The sequence below is a fragment of the Ostrea edulis genome, chromosome 9, assembly GCF_947568905.1.
Source record: "Ostrea edulis chromosome 9, xbOstEdul1.1, whole genome shotgun sequence".
Lineage (NCBI taxonomy): Eukaryota > Metazoa > Mollusca > Bivalvia > Ostreida > Ostreidae > Ostrea > Ostrea edulis.
The window spans coordinates 11,457,878-11,470,008 of NC_079172.1; the positions used below are offsets into that span (position 1 = coordinate 11,457,878).

A 12,131-nucleotide genomic window follows, 5' to 3' on the forward strand; every position below is an offset into this window, starting at 1 on the left:
GGTCAGATTGTTGTTAGCCTCAAGTCTGACAAAAACAACAATGAACTAGTCTAATCAGTTTAAACCATTTGGCAGTTTGGAAACATTTTGCTTTTAAAATTAACTGTGTATCTTTGTTATTAAATTTTTCTTGAAAATAATAATTGGTTTCTTCTGTAAAATTTATCATACCGAAAATATTGAATCATGGCATAAGTATTGCAATACGTATCATATCGTGAAGGGCATATCATTTCAGCCCTAGAAACTATACTTTTATTCATTCTCATAAACAATGAATTCCAAAAAAGTGTTCAATCTGGACTCATTTAAAAACCAGAGTTTTGAAAACAGAGGTCATGTCCATAAGATCTAATTCAAACAAGTAAATATGGTTTATGCAATATTCTATACAAATTAAATTCAAGACAATTTTCTGTAGTGATCAATATCATCATTTATATCAAAATATCATATATTGGGTAATTTGGCATCAGGAATATATAGCATTTAAAAAAAAAAAAAGTAGTTGAAATCTTGGCACTTAATTTTTTCGTGCAATTTCATTTTAAACAAGTGTATCATTTACACGAATAGAAATTTTGCAACTTTTATTTTTGGTGAATGTTCCCAATCCGCCTAAAAAGCCCACATTTCCAGCATGCCAAATTCACCTGTTACACAGTATATGATTGGGCAATTATAATTATGACATAGATCACCAAATACTAATACGTGTACATGTATTCCTTAAAAATTGTAGGTTCCTTTGTTGTGTAATGACAAGAGCACGGTGCACCTGTCATTCATTTGATAAAGGCATATCATTGATATCTCTACAAATGACAAAACAATTACATTAAAATGTATTGGGGAAAAGGTAAAGATATGAAATTTTGCAACAGTTTTGTTACCTCACCTTCTGCAGCCTTGATATATAACAATATTTGCAATCAAACACTGCTGAGTGATATAAAAACAATCACATTAGTCTGTAGTAAAACAATGAATTTGTTCCTGACATTGTACAAGCATCGGTGTCTATACTGTCCTGATACTATCTCATTATTGTGAGAAGTTAATCATAATTTTAATTACAGCAACTGATTGCTAACCGACTTTGCTACCCATCAATGTGGAAGATGACACACGGTAGCCAATTTGTGGACTAGTAAGCAATTGCCGCCCTGATCTTTAATGGCCCTTCAGCAATTACATTAACAGTATGACTCCTGGGCAAAAGTTCTTAATTGGAGAAATCTGTATCGTTATACAGCTCTCATCATGCAACAGGTCTCCGATTTTGGAATATTTTTGGTACTGCACTGATCCAAAGTCTTATTTTGTTGCGTTTTACTTACACAATCAATGATCCCTGCAGGGCCCCCATTACTAACCGGTCCCTAAAGGTCTCCGGTATCTGAGAAAGTCTTTCATGCTTAGACCACTTAAACAGTCCCCGAGATTTATGTAAAGTGTTCTGATGGAGCGATTGAAATGATTGACTTCATGGTTTACATGCAATATCAAAATCTATTATGGCAATGGCGATATATTTTGTTTTTCCAAAGTGTATTTGTTTTCCTTGCTTGTAACTTTACATTCTGCATCTACCCTAATAAATACAGTTCAAACATAATAATATTGTACAATGGAACAGTTCATACATAATAATATTGTACAATGGAACAGTTCATACATAATAATATTGTACAATGGTACAGTTCATACATAATAATATTGTACAATAGTACAGTTCATACATAATAATATTGTACAATGGTACAGTTCATACATAATAATATTGTACAATAGTACAGTTCATGCATTAAACACCATTAAAATCTAATCACTCAAAGATGTATACACATCTACAGAAGGGATTGCTTTCCACTATATATATAGATAGATAGATAGATAGATAGACGATAAAGATTGACGTCTGATAAAAATCTAAATTCAAGTAGTTTAGGGGAGGGGATGTATAAGCTGTTCCGACATCTAACATTAATTACATGATATTTCTGACATCAATTACATGATATTTTTTGGGAACAAATTAACTTTTTAAATGTACATTCCAGGTCACTTTTAAAGACTACACTTTTTACTTATGAATAAACAGTAGAAAAAGTAGAAAGTGTTAATATTAATTGATAATCAATTTGCATCGACATTTACTGGTATTTCGGATTTCATAAATTTCGGTTGAGCATTACTGAAGAGACATTATTTGTCGAAATGCGTATCTGGTGCATCAAAATTGGTACCGTGTAAGTTTTATATTCAGATCATGATCATATTTAGTTTCAGGGGGCAGGGGTGGGGGTCTTAGGGTAAACTATTGAATTAATTTTTTTCTCAGGCTTTAAACTTTTGATCTTGCTCCTTAATGTGTCAAGTTGAAAGTGACCCATGTCTCTAATAAAGTTAAATGTTAACAAAAAAAAAGAGGATGGACTGGATTCCATCAGAAATAAATCAAATGCAGTGTGTCAATGCTAGTAATAAAATAGGGAAAGCTCTCCTTTATTTCAAAAGTAAGAAATCTTCACAAGGCACATAATACTAAAAACACAGCACAGTGATTCACAGGTAAAGATACATTCAAAAACATGGAATCTCGGACATAATTCCATGTACAGGAATCCTTATCTATCCTTTTCACGGAGTCTGATATGTAGTTTTTTTTTAGTCAATGTAATATTGTTATAAGGTCAGTTAGGTCAGGTCAATAAGGTCAGTTATATTCACTGCAGCATTTATAATTTCTCTCAGGTCAGGTCAATAAGGTCAGTTATATTCACTGCAACAGTTATAATTTCTCACAGGTCAGGTCAATAAGGTCAGTTATATAAATTTCACTGCAGCAGTTATAATTTCTCTCATGTTCTTTTTTAGTCTAGTACAGTGATGTAAAAGTTAAAAATTCTATTGGTAGTTAGTAAGTTTGAATGTTAAACAAGGACCTGAAATGAATGCTGCCACCACCCTCCATTACATCTAATGCCAATCAAGTATTGCATAGTTTTAAGGGTGATCACACAATAAATATCCACATAAAATTCAAGAATGTAAATCTTTATATATTTGAATTTCATAGAGATGAAAAGCCACAGCTGCTCATGAATTCATTTAAATGTAATTTACCTGTTGCTGTTTAATATAGATATAGATATAATTTATGAGACATCAAACACTCTCAATATCCATTTATGTACAGAATTTAAAATGGCCTGAGACAGCAGTCTGCTGTACTCAGCAACTGCCAGAAATGCTCATATTGGTCATGTCATAAATCACAGGATAAACTTGATAAAATAACCTTTGTTTACCTTGGCTACAGACTCGGAGTTTCCCTGCTTGATTAGTCCTCTGTGGAGAGACTTTGTACAGTATCGTACCTGGGATAAAACAGAAGGAGAGAAGTGCACTGTGTATTTATCATCATTGGTCTCTGTGTTTGCTTGGATTTGGGAACTTTGATGGACGTGTGTGGTCAGATCATTTTCTCAGAACTTCCCCAACAGAATGTTGGAGCACTTTTGTAGCATATTACAAAGCATTCCCATTCAAGTCTTTGAGAATTTTATTTGGCAACTTAATGGACTTGGTCATGACTTTCCCTAGTAACTGTTAATGTAAATTATATCATATTTTCTTAGTACATAACTTACTTGAATCTTTGAGGGACTTGGTTAAATTCTTTAGCAAGTGCTTTCTTAGTACATAATTCAAAAAGACAGAATTTGTTCAGAAAGTGCTTCTTCAGTGCACAGCTGCACTCAAGTCTTTGATGGACTAGCTAGGTCACATTGTTTAGCAAAAGACAAATTTTGTTTAGCAAGTGCTTCCTACACAACTTAACGATAGGTTTACATGCGCTTTATCAGTACATACCATACTGTAGATTTCTTATTTCACGCGAGTACTTAATATCATGAAATGACTTGTATACGCCAAATCGCAAGAACATAGATTCGCAAGGGCTCTTTTGATCAAGAATCTTCACACATATTTTAGCAATATCAAAAATAAAAGCAAGAAATTTTAATTTATTACGAGTGATGTTTGTCGCAAAATTACGTGAAAATAAATTCCTCACGTACATTTAGGAATTTACAGTACTTGAATACTTGATGGACTTGGTCAGATTCTTTAACAAGTCCTTCTTTATATACGCAACTTAGAAATATCTTAATTAACAAGTACTTTCTTAGAACACAACTTAAAAGACAATGTTTGTTCAGTAAGACAATTGCTTTATACCCAGAAAATCAAGAAAATTATACAAATATGCAAATAATGACTATCATCTAAAAAATGAGGTTGTAACTTTTGTTAAAACTTGAAGTTCCAATTGTTGAGATGGATATTTTCTACAAACCTTGGAGACTTAATCCCTTTTATTTCATTAGAATGGTTATGAAATAAAACAGACCATCCCAGTAACATGTGTATTACAGTGAATGTAATTGTTTTTGTTAATCTGGAATGACTGTATTTAATGACTATAAACAAGCTTCCTCTGAAAATCCAGTTCCTAATTTGATTGATCTTAAAGTATGACACTAATTATCTTAAAAGCTAGTCAGATTGACTATTTGTAACTGAAGTATTACACATTTGTTAACTGGGTTCAAGGACAACATACATGTTCAAGGTTGGACCATTAACAATATGGTCCTGCAAGCTCGATCCTATGAATTTTTTTGTCATTTTCTTCACTCTATGAACTTGCAGTGCAGACAGACATGTGTATCAAATGTCAACTTTCCTGCACAGATTACATGTTGTTGAATGATTGTCAATCCTGTCAAGTACAGATGACTCTTAATAACTCAAACTTCGATCTCTCGAAGTTCTTGATCTCTCAAAGTAAAATCGCGATCCCAATTTTCCTCTATATATGATCTCTCGAAGTGAAAGTTGGGCCCTGTAAAACATACTGTTTTTCATTCTTAATATCTTGAGAAGTGGCCGTAGCATATACCCGCCATTAAGGTAGTACTCTACATCGTCATAATGGCTGACTTCCTTTAAACACATGGATGAAAAAATCGATATCAGCAATATTTGACTTTTCCTTTTCCATTTAAATACCTTGCCGAGTAGCTCAGTAGGTTAGAATACCGACTGCTGAACTGTAGGTCGCACGTTCGAGTCCAGCAGGGGTTTTAATTTTTTTCCAGATTACCTTCTACTAAAACTGTATTTTTTGACAAAATAAAGTAAATTTGAAAATTTTCAACTTCAAAATATTGTTGTACATATCCTCCACTTTTCATCTACATCAAATTTCTCTGGTGTAGCATACCTCCTTAATCAAGTGTATAATTATTTCTACTTGGACATAACCTAGATAACGGTGAATACCTTGGGCCAGCATGGCTTTGTTCATTAGGTGTTCACCTAGGTGACACAGCACCTGTGCTTCTTTTTGGGGTACACAATTAATGTTTAGTTGGTCAGTTTTAACCTTCCATATAGGTGTTGTTTCCAAGGTAGAAAATTAATTAATAATTGTTTAATATTGTACAATTATACAGACAACCTGTCTGATAGCTGTATGCACTGATGCCCCTGTATGGCAGCAAAGGTCTTGTTACAAGAATTACATATGTGAAATATGAAAACCCTATCAACAACCAATCAAAAGTTATGGCCAAGGTTATAGCTTTACGAAAGTAGGTCAAACCCTGAGGTGAAGGTCACAAGGTCAAATTTTTTGGAAAGGAAATGTCTTGTCACTCGGAATACACAAGTGAAATATGAAAGCCCAAGCACTAACCATTCAAGTTATGGCCAAGTTAAGTTCTTCAAAAGTAGGTCAAATCCCAAGGTCATGGGTAAAAAATCGTTGTTACCTGTACCTAAAGAATGGTCTTGTCAAATGGGATACATCGGTGTTCAAAATTAACCATAGACCGATAAACCGAGTCTATGTCAAATGACACCGGTCTATGCCAATTTTAATTGTCTAAGCCGATTTTCTAGGTTTAATTAAAGCAATAGAGTGATCCCAAAAGTCAGTGTCTGATAAACGTTATGAGGAAAGGAGGTTATGGAAATCGAAAGAAAATATGCTTTCTAAGTACATTTGAAGTAAATAACAATGTTTTAAGTTAGACATTTTTTAATTTTAAATGTTACGGTCTATGCCAATTCAATTAGGTCTATGTCATTTTGTTTTGGCATAGACCCGTGGTCTATACCAAGTTTTAAACCAATTTCTGACACTGATACATATGTAAAATATGAAAGCCCTAATCTCCTTCCATTCAAAAGTTAAGGCCAAAGTTAAAATCTTTGTGGACAAACAGACCAAAAACTATATGCCTCCAAATCTTCAGTTGCGAGGACATAAAAAGAAAATAGAAAATGTGTCAAAAAATCCCAAGATATTGTGAATAGACACTTTTGGTTACAATAAAATCTTCACCATAACAGTCGGACCTTTAATTTCCAGATTTAAGTCAACCTTGATCTCTTGATCTTTTGAAGGTGTATCAAGGTCCTTTGAATTTTGAGTTATCCAGATATATATATATCATATCATATACCATATACATATACCAGTATATGTATGCACCATGTCAACTTTCCAACATTTTGTGGTTTTGGACTCGGAGCTGGAAGAGTGCAATAAATAAAGTGCAGTGTAAACACTGGAATTGCTGGGTTTTTCAGTGTTTGTTTGTTTAATTGTTTCTTTTATGTCCCTTCAAGAATATTTCACTCATATCAAAACTTCTCCAGCTGTAGGTGAAGTGCCACAAAATTTTTATTGTGTAAACGTCTGCTGTGACATCAGGACCTCAGATTTTAAGACCTGCAACTCTCACCTCTAAAAGCTGAGGATTTGGCAAAGGAGTATAGTCACAACCTACTTTTTACATCTAAGTTTTAAAGAGGCCAAGGCAAGTGTGGGGCTCACACCCATGGTCTCCAGGTCTCAAAGAGGCCAAGAAAAGAGTGGGACTCACGGTCTCCAGGTCTCAAAAAGGTCAAGGCAAGAGTGGGGTTCACACCCACAGTCTCCAAGTCTCAAAGAAGTGGGGCTCACACCCATGGCCTCCAGGTCTCGAAACAAATGCTCTAACCATTGAACCACCACAATTAATGCATTATAAAATTTCACTTCTGAAGGTACAACTATGATGATAACAATATATACATTTATCAACAAATAATTTAAAGATGGCAGATACCCATCACTATGCGAGTACTAAATTGGCCATCGTGATGACATCATCAATTTACGAAAATGTTACTTTATAAGTGATATGTTCCGTAGGACTTCAATCTGTGTAAATGAAGAGCAAATAAAAGTGAGAATTCTGAATTTGCTCCAGAAGGTTCTCTCATGAATTAAAATGAATAAATCACTTTCATACAATAACGAGTCTATGCATTTTGAAATTGGAAATCTCTCAATGTCTTCAGCAAGCAGTAGTGTACATATGTTACACAGCTTTATAAGTAAGTTATATGAAATCATTATACATTTACACGAGGAGGTCTTACATTGGCCTCATATCTATTGCTACATTTAACAGAAGTCTTAGGAACTGTCACAAATGACATTAATGCAATGATAATTTGAGACTGTTCATTTTAAGGCAACTCTTTGAATAATATAATATATAAATATATATGAAAAGATGTCAGACAACTAGATCAATAATGGTCTGTAGCATTCATGAAGGGTGCTAATGTATGCTGACAGATTGGCTGAAACCAATATCAGAAATTTATTGGATTGCAGGGAAATAGTTTCCAATTAACACTTTCATTCACTGAGGGGATATCAGTTCAATGATTACTAGAAGAGAAACGAATCTAAGCAAGAAAGCGATACCTCTAACTGAAGAGGAGTTCACTTGTTGGCCAAGCAAACTGACCAGAGACAGATTGTCCGAAATCAGTCTGTCTTGAACCTAAACAGGTGGTCTTTCACATACCAAGGATGGTGTCATCTCATTTCTTTTCTCGCTAGGAAACTAACATAAACAGCCTAGAGGAAGAAATGATCAAACACAATCTGAGGGTATTAAATTTATGGTTCAACAAGCAAAGAAATGCAAGGTAAGGGGAATAACTCCTATACACTTGAAAAATCAGTAGATTACTCAATATACGCTATGGAAATTTATTCTACAAATGTCACTAACACAGGATGGGGTGGTGGGGTGGGGGGAGGAGGAATTATTGGTGGGGTGGGGAGGAGGTAATGAATTATTGTTAATTAACTCTGTATAAAACTGTTTTATGATAAGTTTTCTCATGATTATGATCCAAATTGGGGACAAAATAGTTTGTTTTTTTATTATACACTGGAATTAAAATTTCTGAAAGACTTCACCAATGCAAAGAATGCATGCATATCCATGGATAATATGCATAACTAATTTAGACAACATAATTGCAAAAATTGAAGGAGGAACCTGATATCTGATGAATAAGGCCAGTGTCTGCCATACTAAATAATTTGTTACAACATCTTAATCCATGCTAGTATCCTTGACCTGGTGTATTGTGCACATTCTTGTTTATGAGTTAATTGCCAATATAACAATTCTTTTAAAAAAAAATTGTGTAATACCAACACATGCCTAAACATACCAATGTCAAAAACATTACATCAAGTTAAAAAGTTGAAACAGTGATTGGAAAGAAGGTTACTAAGCTGGAAAAGTGCCCTACAATTTACATTACAGGTGCTTATGAAGAGGGGGGAGTAGTTAATCAAATAGCTATAACTTTCAAGAATAATAAGCTCTGAAAGTATGATAATTTTTACATTGATAAATGGAAGATTCTGGGGTTGTTTTTTTTTTCAGAGTACAATTAAGAATCAGAGTAAATTTCATTTTTGAAGTATACATGAGGGTATGTACCGAGATGCTCTACACCTGCATACTTCATGAAATGTGTTAGTGGTTCATGAAAAATAGGCGTGAAGCATGATGTCCATGCCCTCATGTATTTTCAAAAATGAAATTTATTTCTTATATTTACTTTCTATTTTCAATTCTGTTGGAAAATTCCCAGCCGTTAAAATAGTCGTACTATATTTATCAAGATTCATACGCACATCGTTCACATTCATGAGGAAATGGCAATCATTTTAATTGGTAATGATATTGAAGGCAAAAACACTGGAAATGTAAATATATTTAAGGAAGTTAGCGCCTGAGCTTTTGAGCACAATTACTGTGCAGGATATGTTACAACTAAGTATTTACTGGTTCACTACTGATCCCGGTGCAAACATATCATACATCTATTACTTAACGCTGTCCAGTTGAAAAGAATTGTATCAATTCAAATTTTGAAAAGGTTTGGCAGGGATTATATTTTGTGGTGGAATGATTGATTAATCAAAAAGTTCTAAATCTGCATGATATTACAGTTTCTGTTTCATCCAATGTATCATCTATTTTTATACTCCTATACATGTATTTCAGTTTTATGATTTTAAAAATGATACAGGTAGTTGAGGCTTGGAACTAGTTCAAATGTTGTAATTTGCTAATTTGGTTGATATATTTTTCAAAACAGAACACCGATTTGTAAAAATGTTATAATTAATTTACTCAAATTTTTGTGTAAAAATTCAGTATTTTCGCCAATAATTCAAAAAGTTGATCTCCATCCCCCACTTTTTTTAGTTCCCTTTTAAATTGTAACACCAAACCTTGAAAATTATGTAAAATTTTGCAAATTGACATAACTCCTAATATGTCCTTTTAAACTCTCAATTTTGATATCATGAAGTTTTTTGTATATCAAGTGCAAAAAGGTAATTATTTATATCCATTACTAGTATTCAACTTTTTCTTTATCTGTAGTGTTAGAGGACATGATTGTGTATCTATTTTATGTAATGATTGATTTGGGTTGCTTTAATATGTCAACACCAACAGACAAATCAAGTTTAATTGAATAAATTTTAAGTGCAAAAAGGTCATTATAGAACACGTACAGCTCAATATAACAAGCGTTGCGACCCCAATTTTTCTTTTTAATTTCCTAATTCCCCTTCGATGTAGAAATCAAAAATACGCTTCCCAAAAAATTGACATTACTCCAAATCTCAGATGCAAACCTCTTTAAACATGTAATCTAAGTAATTTTTCAGGTGAAATAACAAATGGCAGTGGTGGATCTAGGATTTCCAAAAAGGGTGTGTGTGTGCAGAGGTGAAAGTCAAGTAATAGCCTTTAAATATTCAGCCATTTTGGGTGACAACTCTGGAGTTTTACTCACATTATTTATAAATTTGTGGCAAAAAAGGGGAAGGGGACGCCCCCCCCCCCCCCACTAAATCCGCCACTGAATAGCAATACATTATCCTCATAAAAGAAGGTAATAATTAACTTTTAAGGAAAACTGAAAACATGGATAATTCTTTTCATTTCCAAGACCTTGCATTTTCAAGTTTTAATGAGTCTCTTTCTAATACATTACTAAATAATCAAAAACTAAGCAGAGCAAGTAACTAATAACAACATGCAGATGAAGTTACTCAAATAAATCTACAAAAATTGGAAATGGGATGCCAATAATCTATTATGATGATTTGTATTCATAGTCAAACAGACACACCGAATTAATCTCATATCCTGGACCTCTCCTCCAACAGAACCATAAAGACATAAAAAGAAATTAAATTAAGGAACCATTACATAATTTGCTTGTCTGAGAGTGATCTCCCTGATATGTACCGTTTTGCACAAAGATAGCATGCATTCCCAGGCAGGGGAAAAAAGCAAGGCAAAACATTTTCATTCAAAAGGTTTAGAATGTATCAAATGTTCTTTAATCAACAAAGTTTAACTTTTTTTTTCATTTTAAAGTTGTCAAACTATTTCAGTTTGAACATTCTTTCACTATCTCACTCTCTAGTAGTAAATACTACAAGTTATCTCCCTTAGACCACATGGCTTATCACACAAATGTGTGTGTGTGTGCAACTGAAGAATTTCTCTGTCATAGGTTAACTGTATCCAGTCACGCCTTATTTACCGTTCAACCATCCCTCTAATCAACAAACACAATCCTCAAATTGTTCTGACCTGAAATAGCTGTGCCCTCAGTCTAGATTTCATGTGTTTACTCCATAGAGAACACGTGGTTTATAAAGTATATGTCGTAGTACAATTATCCTGGAATTATTTATGTACTTTAAGGCCTATTGCATCATATAGAGCACAGGCCATGGACTACCTACCCCTTCATCTCCGTTAGTCATAAACTGGTTTTAAATCACACATTTAAAAAAAAAAAAAAAAGTTCCATCTTTAATATTCAATAATGACACATAATTTGATAAGAAGTCATTGATGGGCATTGTAATAGGTATCGATTAGCCAGGATACAGTCAAGTGATGATGTCTAAATTAAACAAGTCCTGTAAAACAAATATATTTCCAAACCATATGCTCCAGATGTCCTGAGAGAACAGGAAACAGATTTGTTCACTTCCTTTTACCATGTGCTTTACAACTTTATCTTCAAATAATGGAAAACACAAGTCAAAGAGTCAGTGGTCAATTACTTTTCTCAAGGTCCCTGAGTGAGAAACCATTTGATGGGAGGGGTGATGTTGTCAGAAGACCTACTAGAGTTTGGCAAATTGGTACAAACCTTCACCTTCAGAAGTTACACTGCATTCAGGCAGAAGGGTTACCAGGTACAGGATGAATACTGCTACCAGAGACCCGGCACACAATGTCCACACCCCCATAGCTGGACTCCACGATGGGGAATCAGTCTGCAAAACATTTACAAATATTAAAAAAGTCCTATTTTGAGATATTTTTGCAGTTGTTCTGTTCCTAATTTTTATTTTTCTTAATACAAAAGTGAAAATTATTTTTTGTGTTTGACTACAGTGTAACAAGACTTTAATACACATTCTAATAAGGTGCTAACATATTCATATCAAATATATGCAAGACAATTTCTTAGGATGATTACGGTAAAAATATTCTGTATGTTGGAGTGATTCAAACACCTTCAAAACTTGTATAAATTCTAGGCACAAGAAGCTAAACACTGCAATAGATGTTCCTTACTATAGTCAAAACAACTGTGAAGACAATTTTTATACATAGGGTCATGTCCTTTCAAAATGCCAGTCAACC

At 33.6% G+C, this 12,131-nt stretch overlaps 1 protein-coding gene across 4 annotated transcripts in view; it reads right to left on the reverse strand.

Annotated features, from left to right (window-relative positions):
- The window catches only part of LOC125660498 (uncharacterized), a 60,552-nt gene that overhangs the window by 32,132 nt on the left and 16,289 nt on the right, over positions 1-12,131 (reverse strand). The window contains exons 3-4 of one of the 4 annotated variants that reach the window (XM_056148522.1): positions 11,638-11,758; positions 3,315-3,383 (exon numbers count right to left, since the gene is read on the reverse strand). In XM_056148522.1, coding sequence (XP_056004497.1) covers positions 3,315-3,383; positions 11,638-11,758 — 190 coding nt within the window. Of the gene's footprint in view, positions 1-3,314; positions 3,384-11,631; positions 11,759-12,131 lie in introns of all 4 variants that reach the window. The other 3 variants (XM_048892339.2, XM_048892340.2, XM_048892341.2) reach the window with 3 other exon arrangements.